The sequence below is a fragment of the Anabrus simplex genome, chromosome 1 (assembly GCF_040414725.1).
Source record: "Anabrus simplex isolate iqAnaSimp1 chromosome 1, ASM4041472v1, whole genome shotgun sequence".
Lineage (NCBI taxonomy): Eukaryota > Metazoa > Arthropoda > Insecta > Orthoptera > Tettigoniidae > Anabrus > Anabrus simplex.
This window is the reverse complement of record NC_090265.1, coordinates 837927677-837951878: the sequence shown is the minus strand read 5'-3', so window position 1 is coordinate 837951878 and position 24202 is coordinate 837927677. Positions and strand designations below refer to the sequence as shown.

At 41.6% G+C, this 24202-nt stretch overlaps 1 protein-coding gene across 1 annotated transcript in view; it reads left to right on the top strand.

Moving 5' to 3' along the window:
- Positions 1 to 1322: 1322 nt before the first annotated feature.
- The window catches only part of LOC136873993 (high-affinity zinc uptake system protein ZnuA-like), a 60945-nt gene continuing 38065 nt past the window's right edge, over positions 1323 to 24202 (top strand). Inside the window, exon 1 of the mRNA XM_068227665.1 lies at positions 1323 to 1371. Coding sequence (XP_068083766.1) covers positions 1365 to 1371 — 7 coding nt within the window. The 5' untranslated portion in view covers positions 1323 to 1364. The remainder of the gene's footprint in view (positions 1372 to 24202) is intronic.

Genomic DNA, 24202 nt, shown 5'->3' with positions numbered 1-24202 from the left:
TGAATTGGTAAACACGGAAGGAATCTTCTATCAAGACAACGTCAGATCATACGTCAGTGATGACCCCTAGGACGTAGCGCGATTTCGACTACGATGTGTTACTTCATCCACCTTATTCACCGGACATTGCCCCTTCCCAATATTACCTATTCAAATCCCGGCAGAATTTCCTTAATGACAAATGGCAGTACGCCTCACTTCCTTGGAAGACCGCAGGCTCAATATGGAACATTTCATCAACCAGAAAGTCATCACATTTAGGAGAAATGGAATTTCAAATCTTCCAGAAAGAAAAATAGCAATACTATTGATAACTATTGGGCATTATGTGTGAAAAAAAATTTACGGCAGTATTTTCTTTATTCTCTGGTGTGGGTGACCTTGTTTTGCTACGTCCATAGCCCGCAACTGTGGGCGTTCAACAACTGTTGTGTCGTATCTGTGCTGCGGATGTGTGCAGACGCTAATAGTGATTAAAAGGTAACGAAGAAGCGAATAAAGTTACAACGCAATACGCTGTACCAGATTCAATAGTAAACCATATACCACGATAACTTTTTAAAGTATAAACACACTTTCCAGTTAATGTGGTGAATGTACTGTACATGTTTCACATTTGATCATATTTCCTGTTGAAAACAGTATTTGCTCCTCGATTACATCGCAGCTAGCACAAAGCCACAATCACGTATGCTCTTCGTGAGAAGGATTTTGCGTTCCCAGAGGAATTTCAAGCCTGATATTGCAGGGTATACAAGCAAGAAAGCATGTAAGCAATTTTACTTTAAGTTCCACTCTGAGGCCGTAAAGGAGTGCTCGGCTCCCCCAGATGAACGTGGGTTCGATTCCCCGTCAGAAAGTCCAAAAATTTAAGAATCGAGTTTTCCACTTCTTTAGGTCCACTCAGCTTTAACCAAAAATGAGTACAAGGTTTATTCCTGGAGGCAAATATGGTCGGACCTACTCCATCAAGTGCCAAGGTTACGGATAGTGGAAAACTCGAAAACTGGCCTAAATGTTACACTTGGCCAAACCGTTTCAATTTCTGGAAAGCACACCTCAGCCATATACCCGTGCAATCTGAACAAAATCCCTATTTGGAATGATTTTAACGTTCATTGTTAACCGGAATGAACTGCAAGTAGTAAACTCGAACGTCAAACATTGTATAGTGAGTGATACCAGTATACCCAGAAGTTTTATCAGTTCCATGATTGACACATGTACCTCTCAATAAATTACAAGATATGACACGAGTGTTTCACTTGTTAATATTAGATAGTGACAGTTTGATTTAGTGCGAGAAAATAAAATTCATGGAGAATGCATTCAAAAGTCAGTAGTACGATAAGCTCTACATCACCATGAAAGGTAAGTGATTCCCCGTGAAATGTAGTTATTCTAAAGGGAATACGTAAACAAAGAAACCTGGAAGGGAAGTACGGTAGTGGTTTTGTCTATATGCAGGGTACTGATATATCGCTCATCCCAGGGAATAACAAGATAAGTCAAAAAATTAAAGTTCTCAGGAAAAGCATTTTTCAAACAGTAAAAAAATAAGGAATAAAAAAATTTAAAACAAAAATTAAAACATTGAAAAAAGAAAAATTAAAAAATCACGTATTCGCTAAAAGTTGTCAGATTTTTCTGCGTTGTATGAAACTGCTTTTCAAATAATTATTTTGTTTTGATTTTGTTTAATTCAAAATATTAATGAAGTATCTTCTTTGGATCGTGAATGAAACTGACTTGTTCTTTATTGACCAGGCATTATTTTTGTATCTGGAGCAGTCAAAACTAAAGTAATATAAGCCACATTTCTATATTGCTGGTTAGTAATATTGAAAAGTTCTCATTCACAAAAGCAGGTATGTAATTTCACTATCAATAATTCGTTTACAAGATAATAACGCCCACGCACACAGTAACAAAATAAAACATACTACAGACAAAAAGAACTGACTTATCTGGTTGAAGCCAATGTTATTAACAATATTCCGAATATTAAAAAGATAACTTATTTGGTTCTTACCATGGACTGTTTTATGTTCTTGAATAGTCTAGAAGTAAAATTTGACTATTTCTGCAATATTACTATGAAATAACTTATTCAGTTCGTGCCACAGGATACAGAGCATAACATTTTAAAAATTGAAAAAAATGACTTATTTGATTTTTCCCAGGGATGAGTGATATGTTGATGTATATATAAACGAATGCTGAATAAATAAATAATTCAATATGCTTCTCACTTTCACAACAATATTGCTCCCCTTCAGGTCTTCTCGTAGTGTGTGTGTTGGCAGCACTGGCCTACGTCCAGTCCGGTCCCGTAGCCACAGAGGAACAGCAGCCAGCTCAGATTCCTGAAGATGTAAAATAAGGTGACGACTCCGTTACTCGTACAGCCGCTCAAAACTTTGGCAAACATCATCATCATGATCACCACTGGGACCACCACAACCACCACAATGAACACTGGAATCATCACCACCATCATGATGATCATAATAACGACCATCGCCACAATGATGGTGACAATGACAACCACCAGCCTGATCCATCCAACTTGTGCGCAGCCGCTAGAGCTGACAGGTGGCACTTGACCTACCCTAAGGACACACACAAGTTCGTCAAGTGTGACCTGACCACAGGGAAAGGTACTGTCTTCACCTTTCCATCAGGCCTCGTCTTCAATGCTGCCATCAAAGTCGATATTATGCTTAAACTGCGACTATTCATCAAATAGCCTCACAGCTAATTTTGTACTCAATACTTCTAAATATTTAAAATATATTTAAGTCATAAAAACGCATTAAAATGTTAAATGTTTTCATGCCATTTTCTGAACTCCCTTAGCAATATGTGGTGGGAATTAACATACTCTAAATTTCCGTGGTTTCCCATTTTCACCCCAGACGAATTCTGCGGATGTATCTTAATTAATGTCACAACCGCTACCTTATCAGTCCTAGCCCGGAGATTCCAAGGTGCCGGAATTTAGTCCAACAGGCGTTCTTTTACGTGCTAGTAAATCTACCGACACGAGGCTGACATATCTGAACACCTTCAAATACCACAGGACTGAGCCAGGATCGAACCTGCCAAGTTAGGATCAGATGGCCAGCGCCTCAACAGTCTGATCCACTCAGCCCGTCTTTGATATGTTAGAAACACGCTGCTGGTATTGCATGTGTGCCATTCTCAACTGAAGGGTACAACAATGAAAGTGACTGTCTGGAAGTGATTGATTCAAACATCATAACACTGCAAAGGGAAGGCAAGTAGGAGTTCAGCTTCTTAGCCCAACGACTATTGAATCTACAGATATTTGAAAACAACAGTGAGCACAACGGCTCACTTGCGATCAACAGATGGATAATCAGTGGCATGCATCCACCGTGATCAACCCCTGGATGAGTGATCACTACAATCAGAGAGAACTCACACCATCACAATGATAGCGTCCCCATGTTACAAAAACACTGGTATGGTGAGAGGGTACGAACCACTCTCGCAGTTTACAACATTCACCATGATCTCCTCCTGGATATGTGACAACACTTTCACTTACACGGGAGCACGGTGAGAACGTTTCCCACAACAGAAGTACACTGATAGAGTATTGCAAACTAATGTTATTTGACATTAGTTTCATTCCAAACCTGTTGGTGGACAATTTAACTCACCACTCTACATTTAAAATCAGTTAAATTAACTCATCTATATAAATAAAATTGTTTCTGTTTGTCTGTTTGTCTGTCTGTTTGTCTGTTCCACCATCACGTCGAAACGGCTGGATAGATCTCAACCAAACTTCATATTTAGAGTATACTGACCCCGGGGAAGGTTTCGATATGCATATCATTTTAAAATCTTTGAAAAGACGGGGGTTTTATAGGAAAAACGGTTTTCCTCCATTTTCTCTTATACTATTATAGGCAAAATATCGAATTTGTCGTATAAGGACGAGACAAAGCTCAATTTAATCCTCTTGACGCAAAGAACAAAACTCGGTAAGCCCTACGGGCCCGAAAACCATGTTTTAAGGCCCTAAAACCAACCGTTACGGAGATATTGGCACCACACTACCCCTGCTCTAGGAATCGGATAAAGAAATGAACTGCCGTAACCATGGCAACGTCAGCTCCAGGATTCTAGAGCAGTGAGATTATGCATGTACGTTTGGGCATAGCTGTCAACCAAAATAGGTACAAATAAGACTTAATATCTGGGAAAAAAATATACTGTTGTGTAAGGCACTCATAGGACTCCTTTGGGCGGGGATGGAAAGGGGGTGAAGAACGAGTGTAAAAATCTATATAAATAAAATTGTTTCTGTTTGTCTGTCTGTTTGTCTGTTCCACCATCACGTCGAAACGGCTGGATAGATCTCAACCAAACTTCATATTTAGGGTATACTCATCCCGGAGAAGGTTTTGATATGCATATCATTTTAAAATCCTTGAATAGACAGGGGGTTTATAGGAAAACCAGAATGGTTTTTCCACCATCACGTCGAAACGGCTGGATAGATCTCAACCAAACTTCATATTTAGAGGATACTCATCGCGGGGAAGTTTTCCATATGCATATCATTTTAAAATATTTGAATATATGGGGGGTTTATAGGAAAATCAGAATGGTTTTTCCACCATCACGTCGAAACGGCTGGATGGATCTCAACCAAACATTGTATTTAGAGTATACTAATCCCGGGGAAGGTTTAGATATGCATATCATTTTAAAATCCTTGAATAGACGGGGGGTTTATAGGAAAACCAGAGTGGTTTTCCCACCATCACGTCGAAACGGCTGGATAGATCTCAGCCCAACTTCATATTTAGAGTATACTCATCCCAGGAAAGGTTCTGATATGCATATAATTTTAAAATCTTTGAATAGACGGGGTGTTTATAGGAAAACCACAGTGGTTTTCCTCTATTTTCTCTTATACTATTGATTTTCTGTAAACTTCGTTTACCGTACGTGAAACGTCTCTTCATTATAAACAACTTTCGTTATGTTCATAATTTACCTTACTCTTCACATGACGGAGAAATTTACAATTTTCTGCTGGTATCATGCTCTGCATTTAGTGACCGACAGACCGACAACGAACCTACAGGTTACCATGGCAACGTCTCTGACTGCATGCCAGTAGGGAAGTAACGTATTGCCATTTTCCTCATCATGCTTTTAAATTCGTGGTTGTTCCTTGGGTAGATGGCAAGAGAGGCATCAATCGGCTCATCTGCGGGATATTGGCGGAATATCGTTGGAGGTTATAACCGCCCTCGAATAGATTAAGTAATAACACCATTAGTCATCTTCATATTTGTTTACCTAAGAATCACTGAACCTAAATTTCTCCTCTGTTAGCGCTTTATTATATCCATAACTCACGGCATTTATTTATTTGTCGTTATCCGGCTGTCCTCAGTTATAATCCATTTTCTATTAGTTTCAACATTCTTAACTGTATTATTTTCTTCCTTAATTACGCCGTATGTACGTGAATGCTAGAAACTACTGGATGCATTTCCACCAAGATTCGTATTTAGAATACACCTGTCCTTGATAGGTTTCAGGGCAAATATTGTTTCTCAATCCCTGAACTAACTGGGGGTTTATACGAAACCGAAACAGTGATTTTGCACTTCCAAAAAATATACACAACAAAAGTTTATGGAAGTCTACCTACCTTGGTAGAAATTAATGTCTAAACCTTTTTTTCTCATGTGCATCATTTCGATACGAGGATCAATAAGGGAGATATCATTAAAGGACCGTTTTTCTGTAGAAGTCCCATCGGACTTAACTCACGAGCGGGTGCGTGTAAAGCGTATTCCTTACAACTTGAAAACTACTGAAGACATTCGAAACAAAATTTATATTTAGCATCCACCTGTCCAAAGGTAGGTTTTAAACGTAAATAACATTTCATGTTCCGGAATGGACTGGCGGTTTATAAGGAACCGAAATGGTGATTTTACTCTTCCACAATATATACAGAACAAGACCAACCTGACTGGAAATCGACCAAACCTGATGGAATTCCACCTCTAAACCTTTTTTTTCATGTGCATTTTTTCGTCAGGAGGATTAATAAGGGAGATATCATGAATGGTCACTTTTGCAGGTTAAGTCCAGCGGACATAGCCCAAAAGGTGTTTTACATGGAGCAGATTCCTTATCTATATAAATCAAATCGTAACGACTGTGTACCTCTACACTGACTATTTTGGCGAAATTTTCGTACAGCTTTCCGTTTAAGGGGTAATAATAACAATCTCCATAATTTTTGATTTCCTGAAAGTCCTAATTTTTACCCGCCTCGCCCAAAATCCACATTGTGGCATAATCTGCCAGAAGAATAAGAAGATAATTGAAATTTGACAAAATTATACGTTTTAGCCTGTAACGAAAGAAAAATCCTATATCATTAAATTTTTCATTTTTTATCCCCGAAGAATATCGAAATATGTAGGCAATTTTAATGATGGTGCAGACCTTCGGAAATTCCTATCACGTAACGGATTGCACAATCTCCGTTCAATTTGGAATGATCTACAACCTTGGTCTTATGACTTTATGCCGTATCTGTATCCCTTTTACGTTTGATTTTTCTCTATTAATCGATGTTAAGTCAATTTGGAATTTTCACATGCATTATTCATACTTTCAATTACTTATATGAAATACAGAATCATCAAACTCTTCACGAAAATTGGCCCACTCAGTAGCCATATGTGAGCCAAATGCTACGTATGTAGCTGTCACATTATTATCCGAAAAGTAATGTAATGTGAGATGATCTTACAAAACCTTTACCCTGTTCCACGTTTCTAAATCTGACCCAAGAATAGATGACATATCATTGGACCAGCCATTTAGGCCACTAAATCCGGCGTGTCTTATGGTATAATCCTTTGTCGATATGACGTACGTTTAGTAGCAGTTAATCTGTAAATGAAGGTCTTCAATATTGTAAACACGCATATACTTTCGTATGTCGATCTATATATATTCACTGATGTCGATTTAGCGATCGAGAAAGGGTCGGTCTGCTATTGTAATCAGTACTCCCCACACCGACTTTGACTGGCAGTAGGAAAGGGTTCCTTCTCCAACTCCTGTGTAACTGTCATTAGTAAGGAAGGCCTACAATTGTAATGAATAGTTCCCTTCTCGATTTGACTTGCAGAAGGTAAGTGAGCATGCAGTTTTGTTTAAAACTCCCCTACCCGATTGTGTTTGGCAGTAGGCAAGGGTGCCCGCCATTATAAAGAAATGTACTCATCTAAAATGTGACTGGCATTAGGCATAGTGGCCTGCTATTTTGATGGAAACTCACCAACTTGGTGTGACTGGCAGTACGCTGGCTGGCAGTAGGAAAAGGGGCCTGTCATTATAATGATAATTGCACAACTCAATTTCGAGTGATAGTAGGGTAATTGCCTGCCATTATAATAAAAACTGTAATCTGTCTGGAGGTAGGAAAGGGGGGCTGCCATTTTAACGAAAACTCCCCAAATCGATTCTGTCCGCATAGTAGGCAATGGGGCCTGCAATTATAATGTAAACTTCCCAACCTGATTGTGAATGCCAGTAGGCAAGTGAGCCTGCCGTTATATCACAAATCCGTAACAAACACTTTACATTGGAAACGTACGGGGACCTCCCCATGCTCTTTCTCGGATAACGCTAAGAGACATGCAATTTTAAAACTATCTTATTTACTGCATGTACACTATTTACTTCGATATTCGAATACAATGTAGAATACCGTACCATGGCAACGTCAGCTCCAGGATTCTACAGCAGCGAAATTATCTATATAAATAAAATTGTAGGGGGTCCGCTGTCTGTAATTTCTTTTGTTTTGCCAATTTTTCAGATATTTATCCGTTTTAGGTCAACTCAAGACCGAATCGGTGGTTTTTACGTTTCGTGTCTGTTTGTTTGTTTGTCTGTTTGTCTGTTTGTCTGTTTGTCTGTTTGTCTGTCTGTTTGTCTGTTCAACCAAACTTCATATTTACAGTATACTTATCCCGGGGAAGGTTTCGATATGCATATCATTTTAAAATCTTTCAATACACGGGATGTTTATACGAAAGCCATCACGTCGAAACGGCTAAATAGATCTCAACCAAACTTCATATTTAGAGTATGCTCATCCCGGGGAAGGTTTCTATGTGCATATCATTTTAAAATATTACAATAGATGGGGGGTTTATAGGAAAACCAGAATGGTTTTCCTCCTTTTTCTCTTATACTATTGATTTTCTGTAAACTTCGTTTACCGTACGTGAAACGTCTCTTCATTATAAACAACTTTCGTTATGTTCATAATTTACCTTACTCTTCACATGACGGAGAAATTTACAATTTTCTGCTGGTACCATGCTCTGCATTGAGTGACCGACAGACCGACAACGTCCCCCTGTGGGTGGGGGCGGTAGAATAACAAGAGAGGTGTCAATCGGCCATTCTGCGGGATAATGGCGGAATATCGTTGGAGGTTAGGCCTATAACCGTTCTCGAACAGCTTCAGTAATAACACCATTAGTCATCTTATATGTTTACCTAAGAATCCCTGCGCCTAATTTGCTCCTCTGTTACGGCTTTCTTATATCCATAACTCACACCAGCATAATTTATTGAGGGGCATAAGTAAGAGCAATACATTCACTTGGTATTTACATATTTGTCGTCATCCGGCTCTCCTCAGTTATTATAATCTATTTTCCATTAATGTCAGATTTCTTAACTATTATTTTCTTCCTTAATTACTCCGTATGTATGTTGATTGATTGATTGATTGATTGATTGATTGATTGATTGATTGATTGATTGATTGATTGATTGATTGATTGATTGATTGATTGATTGATTGATTGATTGATTGATTGATTGATTGATTGATTGATTGATTGATTGATTGATTGATTGATTGATTGATTGATTGATTGATTGATTGATTGATCGATCGATTGATTGATTGATTGAATCCCAGCAGAAAGGCGTAATTGTTCAATACAATCCTCCACATTCGGTTGGCCTCAGGAACGGCATACGATCTTAAAATTGGGCCAACTCCCGAGATCTCTCAAACATAAGAACACAAGTCGGATGAGAGAAGAGAGTGGTGATGGTGCTGATTTTTGTTTCAAGAGGAACTACAACGGGGCAACCATCCTATATTAACAGTAATCAGTGACAAAAATGGAGGAATCCGACTCTTCCGAAATTAAGTTATCCGCGAAGGGCGTGGAAATGAGGCCTCGAATGTTCTTATGCCGTCGGAGTCTGCAAAGAACAAGAATAGACCACGGAAGTTCGGATAATATAGCTAAAGTGAGGAGCGTGGCATAAGTAAGTGCACCTAAAAGGGTCCGTGGTCGCGAGCCCACCCTGCCAAGTTAAGGACCCCTGGGGCGATTTCAGTCACCTGTTACGACAGGCAGGGAATAACCCGGATGTATTCCTCCCCCCCCCCCTCCCACCTTCACCACGCAACAGGCGGTTCACAGAAACGAACTACGATGCACACGCTACGCAAAATACAGTAGGTCACTATATACACCAACAGCAATATAAGGAAAGAAATTACGTACAGATGTTACATGGAAATCTTTCCTTTATAAGAGAGACAGCTATAAACAAAGAAATAAGATACACGTGCGGTTGTGTGCTACACAGTCACGGTGCTCCTGTGGGGAAAACCAACATCTACTGTCGTTCTCTATATGCGATTTTCTATTTTACGCAATAAAAATATCACACGAGAACACTTTTACGTATTCTAAAAGCAACTTTATTATCGCTACGAACTTATCCTGTCAGATAGAAGAAAACATTCAGTGCCTCTCTCGGAATACAAAAAAGAAAACAATCGCTCTCTAAAACAATCTACATAGAATTTATACATGTTTTACATCAGAGATCTAATGGTGCTGTTCCTTGACGCCATATTGGAAATCTGTGTGCCGTACGTCCGCACGTTATACGTCCATGGACACGAAACATAAATATAATAACATAATAATTTCGGCTCATCATAAACCTTCAAAATACCAGTATTGAAGGTTTTATCCTAATTAGGATACCTGTCCTACGACACTACTGCGCAACCAATCTGGGCCACCCGTGAGTCACAGGCAACAGCTACTTCGGTCAGCTTCAGCAGTCTATATCATCCATGTCGATAAGCGTAACCGAAATCAATATTGCTCTGAGCAAAAGGAACTTGACTGCTTAATGGTATTCACACTGGTGGCGCTTAGTTCTTCTCTGTATTACATTGTTACTTTCTAACTGAGATTGTTAACATATCTATGTGAGTGTCATGTCAGTTATTGCGTTTAAAAATATCTGAAATATTGTTTCCTGTTTCAGAAGTGTTGCGACGGTACGTTAATTTATTTCCACTTTAGAAATTTTCGGATACTCTAATTTCATTGGGAACCACTGCATCTGAAATTCTTTTCTGGGCGGGGTTTGTGGTTGTTATTTGGAAGCATTTTGCGGCCTTTCCCTTTCTTTTGCCGATATCTTCATTCTTCGAAGTATCGGATCTCTTTCAATTTCGTTCTGATTAGTGATAAGGCAGGATTGTTGAGGAGTTGTCCTTCCTTTTGAAACAATCACCAATACGGCCATTTCAATTCTGTTGCTGATTGCGATTTTTAACCCCTTTGTGGACTTTATCTTCCTTTTCCGATATCTTCATTCTTCGAAGTATCGCATCTCTTCATATTTCGTTCTGATTAGTGTTAACAGAAGATTGTTGCGCATTTGTACTACCTCTCGAAACAATAATCACAACTACCTCTATTTTGTTGACTATTACCCCTTAGTACTTCCTGCCTTCCCAGTTTCTGCTCTGGGAGGGGTTTCTGTTTTTGATATTTTCGAGCTCATTGCGGCCCTTCCCTTTATTTTGCCGATAACTTCATTCTTCGAAGTATCGGATCTCTTTCAGTTTTCTTCTGATTAGTGTTAATAGAGGATAGTTGCCCCGTTGTACGTCCTGTTAAAACAATAATCACCAACACCACCGTCACCAACAGAAAATAATCACCACCACATGCACTTTGCTGCCCATTACAGAGTTACTGATTGGGTTTCGACACTTTTGTGACTGTTCCTTTGACCATGCCTGCTAGGAAGCGAATTAACATTGGACGGTCCATATCAAAAGCTAAAAAAGTTAAGATATTGAGGGCTTCCGAGACTGCTTCAGACCGCGAGGCCAGACTCAATGCAGACAGACTGAGGAAGAGCACTCACCGTGATTCGGAGAGTGCTTCTGAGCGCGAGGCCAGGCTTAGCTCACAGAGAGCACGCCAGTCCACATCTAGGGCGTCTGAGACTGCTTCAGACCGCGAGGCCAGACTCAGTGCAGACAGACTGAGGAAGAGCACTCACCGTGATTCGGAGAGTGCTTCTGAGCGCGAGGCCAGACTCAATGCAGACAGACTGAGGAAGATCACTCACCGTGATTCGGAGACTGCTTCTGAGCGCGAGGCCAGGCTTAGCTCACAGAGAACACGCCAGTCCACATCTAGGGCGTCTGAGAGTGCTTCAGACCGCGAGGCCAGACTCAGTGCAGACAGACTGAGGAAGAGCACTCACCGTGATTCGGAGAGTGCTTCTGAGCGCGAGGCCAGACTTAGCTCACAGAGAACACGCCAGTCCACATCTAGGGCGTCTGAGAGTGCTTCAGACCGCGAGGCCAGACTCAGTGCAGACAGACTGAGGAAGAGCACTCACCGTGATTCGGAGAGTGCTTCTGAGCGCGAGGCCAGGCTTAGCTCACAGAGAACACGCCAATCCACATCTAGGGCGTCTGAGACTGCTTCAGACCGCGAAGCCAGACTCAATGCAGACAGACTGAGGAAGAGCACTGACCGTGATTCGGAGACTGCTTCTGAGCGCGAGGCCAGGCTTCGCTCACAGAGAGCACGCCAGTCCACATCTAGGGCTTCTGAGACTGCTTCAGACCGCGAGGCAATACTCAGATCGCAAAGATTTAGACAGATGCGTTTAAGAGAAACAGAATCAGAGGATCAGCGGATGGCTCGAATGGAGCATGACAGAGAGCACCATTCCCTCACACGCGAAAACCTAGCTGCGGAGGAATATTCTCAGGCGTTAACACAACGACGAAGTACCTACGCATCGTTAAACGAAATGCAAAATGTCCAGCAGGAAGAGAAAAGACTACGTGCAGCAGAAAGACGTTCATCAGAGACCACTGATGAATATCTCAGACGGTTAGATGAAGATAGAGTGAGACATGCCAATGTTAGAGAATTACATTCAACGTCAATTGAATCTAGGTGTCCTAATATGATTCCATGGCATGAAAAGCAGCGAAGTGCATTTGCTTATAACCCTCTTATCGACTACCATCCAAGAGCCCATATAGGGTCTTTGAGTAAAGTGTGCCCTTTCTGTAGGGCTCTCAAATGGAAGCAAGAGCCAGAGGGAATGTGCTGCTCTTCCGGAAAAATTAAATTAAATCATCTAACTCCTCTACCGGAACTTCTTATTTCTCTGTTAAATGGGACGCATACTGACTCTCGCCATTTTCTTCAATTTGTGCGAGCCTACAACAGCGCATTCCAAATGACAAGCTTCGGAGCTACTAAAGTAGTGGAAGGAAATTTTATGCCAACATTCAAAATTCAAGGACAAGTATACCACTTAATAGGTTCACTTCTCCCTGCAAACAATGAAAATTCTAAATATCTTCAAATATATTTCATTGCAGACCACAAAGCACAGGTAGATCAAAGAACAGCAATAATACCAAATTTAAAAACCCATTTAGTTAATGATTTGCAGGGCATGTTACATGATGTGAACCCATATGTCAAGGAACTGAAGACAACTCTAGAGACAATGCCGGACGGTGACACCCACAAGATTGTGATCCACGCCGACCGAGTTCCTGCTGGTGAGCACAGAGGCTGTTATAATCAGCCGACAACAAACGAGATAGCTGTCATATTGGTTGGACACGAATGTGATAAGCGAGACATCGTGCTTCGGACAAGAGACCAGGGCCTGAGACGAATATCTGAAACCCACCGATCATACGACGCTCTTCAATATCCCCTGATGTTCCCTCGTGGAGATGATGGCTACCACTTCCTACTGTACCACGTAGACCCACGAACCGGAGAACTAAAGACCCCTCTCAAGAAAACATCTTCTCTTCAGTTTTATTCTTATCGTATAATGATAAGACAAGGCGAGGTAAACTACTTACATTGTTACCGTCAACTGTCCAATCAGTTCTGGGTAGACATGTATGCTAAAATAGAGACTGAAAGGTTAGTCTATATCAGAACACACCAAAGGGAATTAAGGGCTGAGAGCTACATTCACCTTAAAGACGCCCTGAGGAAGGACGAGGGTAACATGGCAGATTTGGGACGGTTAGTCATTTTACCGTCCACTTTCACTGGAGGACCCCGATATATGCACGAGCGATCTCAAGATGCACTCTGTTATGTGCGAAAATACTCATGTCCAGATCTTTTTATTACAGCTACAACTAATCCAAAATGGGAAGAAATTGGTAATGCCGTATATAATGGTCAGTCAGCGAATGATCGTCACGACATTATTACACGTGTATTTCACATGAAATTAAAATCTCTCATGGACTTACTAACCAGAGAACAAATATTTGGGCCAACTCTTTGTTTTATGTACTCTGTTGAATGGCAAAAGCGTGGCTTGCCTCACGCCCACATATTATTATGGCTTGAGGACAAGATACGACCCGTCGATATTGATAAGGTTATTAGTGCTGAATTTCCAGATCCTGATAAAGATCCACAGCTTTTTAACATAGTTAAATGTCACATGGTCCATGGACCATGCGGATCTTTCAACGTAGGCTCACCATGTATGAAAGGTGGACGATGCTCAAAACGATACCCACGAGCATTCGTCAATGAAACTGTCACAGGGAACGATGGGTACCCATCCTACAAGCGCAGGATTCCTTCTATGGGTGGCTTCACTGCACGCCTTATGATAAATGGACAGGATATGGAAGTGGATAATAGATGGATAGTGCCATACTGTCCTGTTTTGTCTAGGGTATTCAAAACACACATCAATGTTGAATACTGTAGCAGTGTTAAGTCCATCAAATACATCTGTAAGTACATCAACAAAGGAAGCGATCAGGCAGTCTTAGGTTTGCAAGACAAAAATGATGAAGTGTGCCAGTATCAGAGCGGAAGGTACATATCCAGCTCAGAAGCAGTTTGGCGAATTCTTTCATTTCCTATCCATGAAAGGTATCCTCCAGTAATGCATTTAGATGTTCATCTACAAAATTTTCAAAGAATTGTCTTTACTGCAGAAACGGCTCATGACATAGTAGAAAATCCACGTAACACCACCTTAATGGCATTCTTTAACTTATGTCAGACAGATGATTTTGCTAAGACACTGTTGTATGAAGACGTTCCCTCTTACTATACGTATAACAAACAGCAAGGTACATTTGTAAGAAGAAAGAAAGGAGTACCTGTGGTAGCATTTTCGGGCGTTAGAAAGCAGCACGTAATTAGCCGAGTGTATGCAGTCCATCCTAATAATTCCGAGTGCTTCTATTTACGCATGCTTCTGTTCACTGTCAGGGGACCAACATCCTTCACTGACCTTCGCACCGTCAATGGCATACTTCACCCTACATATCGGAGTGCATGCAAAGCCCATGGATTACTCCTGGATGACTCTCAATGGGAAGAGACACTGAAGGAGGCGATAGTTTCACAAAGCCCAGCAAAACTTCGCCGGCTTTTTGGCATATTGTTAGTCTTTTGCAGTCTCTCTGATCCGTTGGATCTGTGGAACAAATATAAGGAGAGCCTAGCAGAAGATTTTTTACGACAACTTTCCCCCTGTAACGACGGTACTGCTCATGAAATGATCGCCCATGTGGAAGACAGATGTCTTCAAGACCTCGAAGAATACGTTCTATCGATTGGCGGTCAGCCTTTGAACATTTACGGCCTTCCTTCCCCTCAGATCTTACAAACGTTAAATGCTGACTATCTCAGGGAAACAAATTACAATAAAGAAGCGTTAAGGTCTTTTGTTCTATTAAATGAACCAAAACTTACAGATGAACAGACTGTAGTATATCGGGAAATATTAAACTGTGTTAGAAATAAGGAAAGTAGAATGTTTTTCTTAGACGCTCCGGGCGGAACTGGAAAAACATTCCTGATTAACTTACTGTTGTCTAAGATCAGACAGGATAGTAAGATTGCTGTAGCAGTAGCCTCTTCGGGGATCGCAGCCACTCTTTTACCCGGTGGCAAAACTGCTCACTCGATGTTTAAAGTGCCTATAGATCTTGACTGCACAGAGTCACCAATATGTAACATCACAAAACAAAGTAACATATCCAAGGTTCTGCAAGACTGCAGTCTTATAATTTGGGATGAATGCACTATGGCTCACAGAAAGGCGATTGAAGCAGTTGACCGAACGCTGCGGGACATCCGAAACAGTGATAACTTCTTTGGAGGTGTCCCTATCCTCTTTTCTGGTGATTTTCGTCAAACGTTACCGGTTGTTCCAAGAGGGAGCAGAGCAGATGAAGTGAACGCTTCATTACGGAGATCATCACTTTGGCCAAATATCAAAAAACTGTCTCTGACACAGAATATGAGGGTACATCTAGGTGGTGATGAAAACATACATACATTCACTGAAATATTGTTGTCGATTGGGAACGGCTCACTGGGAGACAGTAACGGGATCATTACTCTTTCTGATGAATTTTGTTTGTCGCTTTCTAACCTTGAAGCTCTCATTTCATCGGTGTACCCGGACGTAGAAAATATTAGGAGCAAACCCATCTCATGGCTCTGCTGCAGAGCGATCTTAACTCCAACTAATGAACAAGCGGCGTACATTAATTCGACTATCCTCACAATGTTCCACGGCGAGGAGACAGTTTATACGTCTGTCAATGAAGTAATCAACTCTGACGACGCAGTTCACTATCCTCCTGAGTTCCTGAATTCTATAACGGCTCCGGGGCTTCCATCGCACAAAATTACCTTAAAGATCGGCGCACCAATCATACTCATGCGCAATCTCAGCCCACCTAATTTGTGCAATGGGACAAGACTTCAGGTAAACGCCCTCCACAAACATGTGATAGAGGCAACTATCATGACTGGATGCGGTGAAGGAGAGTCAGTTCTTATCCCGCGGATACCACTAATCCCAACCAACTACCCGTTTGAGTTCAAGCGTCTGCAGTTTCCAGTCAGCCTCTGCTTTGCGATGACTATTAATAAATCCCAAGGCCAGACGTTGAGTATTGCTGGACTTGACCTCAGATCACCCTGCTTTTCCCACGGGCAACTGTACGTCGCATGTTCCCGAGTCAGCAGCAGCAAGTCCCTGTTTATATGTGCACCAGAAAATAAAACACGAAACATTGTTTATCAAGAGGTTCTTCAATGACTCTGTTCTTCCTTCGCTTCAGTACGTGTACTGGTGACAAATTAAATGAAATTGATCCCATAAACGAATAGACTCCTAATTATGGGAAGATCATCAGTGTTACTTAATTTTTCCAAGCACACTGTTGATTATCTGGAAGTAGAAATGGGGGCATGCCAACATAATGAAAACTGGCCAAATCGACACTGACTGGGAATAGGGAAGAAGACCTACGTTAAAATGGGAATTCTCCGAATTGACTGCGATTGGCCCTAGGTAAGGGGGTCTGCCCTTAAAATGAAAACTCTCGAGCTTGATTGACACTGGTGGTAGGCAAGGGGGAGTGCTATTATAATTAAAACTCCTCAACTCGATTGTGAATTGCAGTAGGTAAGGGGCTTGCTATTATAAAAATCCTTCCCAATTCGACTATGACTGGAAATAGGAAAGGAGATCGGCCGTTATAATAGCAACTTCAAACTCGACTGTGACTAGCACTGGTAAACTCTACCAGCATTGATGATGAAACCTCCCCATTTTGAATGTGACTGGTAGTAGGCAAGGGGAACTGCTACTATAATTAAAACTCCTCAACTCGATTGTGACTCGCAGTAGGCAAGCGGGACTACCATTATAACCAAACCTCGCCAATTACACTATGACTGAATATAGGAAAGAGGGCTGTGGCTATCGATAGGCAAGTGGGCCGGCCATTATAATGAAACCTGCGCAAGTCCATTGTGACAGGCAATAAGAGAAAGTATGCCTGACATCATAACTAAAGGGTGTATTCTGCCCGAAGGCAGGTCCGAACCTCCGGAGAGGTGTGCCTGAGCCGGAGTTTACGTACGGTAGGGTGGCCAGTCCCTTTCCGCTCCTCCATTCCCTTAACCCCACCCAACAGCGCGTGGCAACCCATCCAAATCTTGACCACGTCCAGTGTTGCTTAACTTCGGAGATCTCACAGGATCCGGTGCTTCAACACGGCTACGGCCGTTGGCTGTCATCATAACCAAAGCTGCTCAAATCTACTGTCTGTAGCGGTAGGGAACCTTCCACCTCGACTGTGACTGGCAATAGGCAAGAGGATCTGCCACTGTAATGAAAATACCCCACGTCGGTTGTGACTGGCAGAAGGTAAGGGGGCCTGCCAATATAATTTTAACTCCTCAACTCAATGTTTTTCGCAGTAGACAAACTGGAATAATATTACAATGAAAACTGTCCAACTTCGTTGTGACTGCCAATACGCAAGGGGGCCTGGCAATATAATCAAAACACGATAACCGGAAATAGGAAAGAAGATCTGCCGTTATCATGGGAACCCCCAAATTGACTGGGTTTGGCAGTAGCAAGGGGACCTACTTTTATAACCCACACGCCCGAACACATTTTTGATTGGTAATAGGCAAGAAGGCTTGACATTGTCATGAAAAGTCGCCAACTTGATACTAACTGGCCATAGGCAAGCGGAAATGCCATTTCAATGAAAACGTCGCAAATCAACAGTGACTGGGGATAGCAAAGACGACCTATAATGATAATGGGAACCTTGAAATTCGATTGTGACCGCCTGCCCACCAGTGGGCCTGCCATTATATTGAAGAACCCTAAATACATTTCGCTAACAGTAGACAAATGGGCCTTCTTTTCTAACCGAAACTTTCCAACTCATCTGACTGGGAATAGCAAAAATGATCTACCGTAATAACGGAAACCCTCCACCTCGACTGTGACCGGCACTAAGTAAGCAACCGAGCTCGATAGCTGCAGTCGCTTAGGTGCGGCCAGTATCCAGTAATCGGGGGATAGTGGGTTCGAGCCTCACTGTCGGCAGCCCTGAAGATGGTTTTCCGTGGTTTCCCATTTTCACACCAGGCAAAAGCCGGGGCTGTACCTTAATTAAGGCCACGGCCGCTTCCTTTCACTTCCTAGGCCTTTCCTATCCCTTCATCGCCATAAGACATATCTGTGTCGGTGCGACCTAAAGCAAATAGCAAAAAAATAAGTAAGCAGAACTGTCATTATAATTAAAACTCCCAACTCGACTCTGACTTCTACTCGAACTCCCCAATTGGACTAATACTGTCGGTAGACAAGTCCGCTTGCCATTATAGTTAAAACTCCCCAACTGATTATCATTGGAAAAAGGAAACAAGATATCCCATTGTAATGGGAACTCTCCAACTCGACAGCGACTGGAAGTACACACGGTGGCCTGGCATTAAAACGGAAAAACTCCATCACGTTTTTGATTGCTAACACCCAAGGCCACCTGCGATTTCATGATACTTCCCCAACTACACTATGACTGGAAATAGGGAAGGTATTTTCATTATAATGGCACGTTCCCTTTACTACTGTCAGTCGCAGTCGAATTCGAGTGCTATCATGATGCCGTGTCATAAGAGGCGACTACAAGCAACCTCAGGGGCTGTTAAGTAGGGAGTATGGGTTGGCGATCGCGGGGCCTTAGCTGAGTCCTGACATTGCTTCTGTTTCCTTGTGCTAGGCTTCTCACTTTCATCTATCCTTTTCGACCTCCCTTGGTCAACTTTCGTTCTATTTCAACTCGCACGGTATTACGTGTGGAGGCCTTTCATTTTCACGCCCTTTGTGGCGAGGGGGGGAGTGATATATACAAATAATCGAAAATAGTGTCGAATCCATAGATTTCGGGGTAGCTGACATGAATACTGACACTTCGGATTTTTTAAAGTTCAACTTCAGCCCCCTTTGCGGTGGGGGCGTACAAATATAACCTACTATGTGGAAAAAGTACTGTGGGAGCAAGACGCCCCTAGAACCCCTCGGTAGGGGGGTGAAATATAATATATATATTAATAAATTGAAGTCGCTTTGGAGACTCACCTAAGGGTCCGTGGTCGCGAGCCCACCCTGCCAAGTTACGGGCCTACTCACTGCCTTTACAGTAATTTACGGAGGAATCCGTATACAATGTAGAGTACCGTAGCGAAGCACGGGTACATTTGCTAGTTAAATATAAAAATTACTCATAGAGTTAAGCAACGTTTTCATTCGTCGTTCACTAACATTCTCTATTAAAAAGAATATTCAAAATGCCTAACAAACAATACTCATTACTTTCGCATAGACTTTGAAATATGTTTTCAAATGAAGGTCGCTGCAAATTGCGAAAAGAGTTACGATATTTTCTTGCAATTCCACAATTTTCGAAAGATTCTGCTAAAAATAGGCACCAATAAAATACCCCATACGTAGGTATCGGATGGTTTCAAGTCATATGAGTACGAAGGACAGTAAAAATGCGTTCCACGGGAAATTATGTATTCAAGAACATTTTCACGGAGAAAATTGAGTGAGTTTCTGGCAGTGTGACAGGTGTTAGAACTAACGAATATTATGTGCGATGTTATATGCGCGAAGATATATTCACAGATCCCTCAGAAATAATGAGGTAATGAGGTTTCTATATCAAATATGGATAATTTCAGAAGATATCAAACATCATCTTCAACAAAATTCGGGCCCAGTGGACCTGTTGCAGATATGACACATTATATTGTTACACTAGCAGAGTGGAGGGGTTTCTGAACAATGATGTATATGCGTTCAAAAGCAAGGAAGCGAATTGTCTGTCTATTCGTGTACCCACCGAGAAGAATGTGACATTCCTCACTAAAACACGTGTTCGAAAAGAAGGCGGGATCGTCATATACCATTGCCACTCTAGCCCTCTATCACAAAGCACACCGTAATGTTTGCAAATCCAACATCACTTAAAAGTTTTTTCTAGTCTGTATTCGATGAGCAAATCGACCCAGTTTCTTGAAAGTATGTACGTTGCAAGCATAACCATTTTAGAAGCTGTCTGCCGAAAACTTATTGTCGAAAACTGTAACTCCTTGGTCAGGAACCACTCGTGGTTATTGTCACCGTAACAGGCCAAGCTATTCAACCTCTTCTTTGAGTGGGAACACTTTCTGTAAGGTGGAACATGTCAAAAACTTGTAACCTAACAGTGTTAATCAGAGGACCTTTGTGAAACTTATCATGAAATTCGCCTGAAATATGTTCCAAACATGAGTTATTTCCACGTCCTATCCCTTATGAGCGAAAATATTACTCTAAAATAAATGTCCTTCTGTTATAACAACCTCTTCAGTACTTTAAACAAATACAACGTGTTCCGTTGAACAAACGACATCCTGGTTCCGTTACGGACATGCACAACATCGAACTTCGCTACTGTCTGTTTCGACACATGACGTATTTTTCATAACAACAATGGAAATATCAATAATGTGCCGATGTATGTGGTACAATAAGTCATCGGGATAGGTCAAACTGGTTACTGCATATTGAACCATATCGTTCCATGGTGATAGAGATATTATATAACGTATCATGAACGCCGTACCGGGAGTCGAAACTGGAAAGGCCTGAAAAGAAGCTTGGAGCTTGAAGGGGCGCAAAGCAAGCTAGACTGGGCGTGGCAATATGTGTGAGAGAGCGACAAAGTCAGGGAAAAGGATAGAAAGACTCAAATACTGCCTAAGGATTCACAGATACCACACTTATAAGAAGAATAACGGCATGAAGCAGGCCTAGAAAGGTATGAAAATATGATGATAATTACTCATGGGAACAAATTTCGCTAAAGTTAAAATAACAGGAAATTTGTAACTTACTGTGTGCTTCGAGCTGATCCGATGTACTAAGTGCAATTGCCTTTATTAGTACGATTTAAGCGGGGGGAGCGTGGGAACCAAGATTGAGTTTGCACAAAGGAGAAGTGTATGTATCATATGGTTTCCCCGTGTGTGGCGTCCCTTTTAAGAACATATAAAGGAGCATTCAGAGGAGATGGAATTCATTGGAAGAAAGACGGTATGATAGGGTGTGTCTTGAGATTGTAGCAGTCACACAAAGCCAGTGTTAGTATATAGTGCTAATCAGTTTTTATCATCCGTAGCCTGGATCAATAGCAATCCTGGTGAGGTTCAGGATTACCTGATTCAAGAACTGGAAAAAATCCAAAGAAAAGCAGCTCGATTTGTTCTGGGTGATTTCCAACAAAAGAGTAGCGTTACAAAAATGTTGCAAAGTTTGGGATGGGAAGAATTGGGAGAAAGAAGAAGAGCTGCTCGACTAAGTGGTATGTTCCGAGATGTCAGCGGAAAGATTGCGTGGAATGACATTGGTAGATGAATAAGTTTGAGTGGCGTTTATAAAAGAAGGAAGGATCACAATATGAAGATAAAGTTGGAATTTAAGAGGAAAAATTGGGGCAAATATTCATTTATAGGAAGGGGAGTTAGTGATTGGAATAACTTACGAAGGGAGATGTTCAGTAAATCATTTAAGAAAAGCTAGGAAAACAACAGATAGGGAATCTGTCACCAGGGCGACTGCCCTAAATTCAGACCAGTAGTGATTGTGTGTGTGTGTGTGTGTGTGTGTGTGTGTGTGTGTGTGTGTGTGTGTGTGTGTGTGTGTGTGTGTGTGTGTGTGTGTGTGTGTGAGTGTGTGAGTGTGTGTGAGTGTGTGTGTGTGTGTTTAGAAAAATATTGGAACTCAATGGGTCCTATTTTTATGTTTCTGTTTGGTGCTCTAAGACCTGCGCTACAGTGTGTGTTTCCTCCAGATAGCTTTAACGAGATGAATACCTACATTGTTAACGTGAGAGTGTCCTCATACATCCGACACCGCCGAGTCCACAGGCAAGTACCATACCAGCCTGCCTTCACGAACGGAGGGAGGCTCGCCGGATAGGAACACAAACACATCAATTTCTCAAATAATGCAATAAATACTTTTATACTTGCCTCAGCGTGACTGTCAGTTGTTTCTTCTCGGCACTTGTTGCCTTCCAAAACATAGTAACCTGCTTGAATATGAGATGGCGTGTGAGGTGCAAAGAGTTCATCGAAGAAATTCAAAGATGCGGAGTATTTTTTTAAATATTTCATACTAGCAAATGTGCCTGTGCTTCGCAACGGTATTCTACACTTCATACGGATTTCTACGTAAATCACTGTATACGCAGTGAGTGAGATTATATTATATTGCATGTCCCTTAGCATTATCCGAGAAACACCACGGGGCGACCCCAGACTTTCTGATGTAAGGTGCGCGTTGAGAACCTTTGAAGACAATCGCAGGCCAGGTTTCCTACTGCCATTCACATCGAGTTCGGGAGTTTCTATTATAACGTCAGGCTCATTTTAATGCCACGATTCACAGTGAATATGGAGAGATTTTATTATAATGCTAGTCGCAATCGAGTTGGGGAGATTTGGTTACAGTCAATAAATGCAGCTCTGTCTAACGTATAAGGGATGGAGGAGTGGCAAATTTCATAGGACCAAAGTTGTAGATCTCACAAAATTTAGCGGCGATTGTGCTATCTGTTTTGTGATAAGACACCGTTTAGTCCACCAGTCACCCCGAAACGAAGGTCTGCGCTTCATTAAAATTTCCTCCATATTTCGAAAATTTTCGGGGCCAAAATGTTACACAACTGAACATGTTGGAATTTTTCCTCAAAGGATAGAGTGTCCAGGTTTCGTGTTTAGCACTGACTTATATATGGACAAATTAATGAAGACAAATTCTATTATTAGTTGAACTGAAGACCTCCCCGGTAAAAGGATGTAACCAACAAATCAATAAATTTTCACGTTTGAAAAATATGATTGTTATATCTTTATTCCGACGAGATCATCAATTCAGCAAATAATAAAACTTGAAGTCCGCAATGACAAAGTTGAAGTTCTTTCCAGGGATTATTTCGATGGTAAGTTTTGGATGTGCTGGAGATAACACAGTGATATATCATTGAGATTCTGCGGCCCCATTTCCAGTCGAATGTGCGATGAATCAAATTTCCATTGTAAATGTAAAAGCATGTGTCCATATAGGTCGCACCATCCAACAGGCTCAACGAGGTGACAAAATATCGTTATTGGCTTGAAAGGTCACCAGACTTGTCACCAACTGAACAAATTTTAGATGTGACATGGCGATGTCTGCGCCGACATCAACCAGCTTCTCGAACTCTGCGAGATCTACGTGCACAGTTGCAGGAAGAATGTTCGCAGGCAATATCTGGAAGCTACGCAACGGAATACATCGTCCCTTCGATTCATATACAGCAGCGAGAATAGGTCATACTACATACTGAATGGTGCTTTGTGGATGCCCAGTACGAAGCTTGTTCAGAAAAGCAACCGAAGATTGACAATAACTCTTTAAAGGTCTTACCTGCGACAGTTTTATCAGTGATTTAAGTTTCATCTTCGTCCTTTCAGGGTGAATTTCGGACTGGAGAATGGAAATATGTCTACCAGGATTAGAGTCGTAATAGGAAAACAAGCGTTCTGACAGCGAGCGCAGGGAGGGTCCATATACTATCCGGCTGGCTGGACAGAAGGAAGCAGAGGTACGGTTACCAGAAAAACGTGAGCAGACCCACTGCGGTCGTCATGGTCACGTGACTGCGGTCCTCCTGGGGAAACAAAACTTTTCTTGTCGTGAATGGTTCAGTGTGAGTGCGAATGAGATCGAGAAGGAGAAAGGGATGTAGGATTGTGGCGACATCGTGCAACGGCACTACAGTAGGCCCACCCTCCTGCGCTAGCTGTCAGAGCGCTTCTTTTAATATTACGACTATAGCTCAGGTGAGTAGGGTTGATTAGAAAGAACATATGCCTTCATGTTC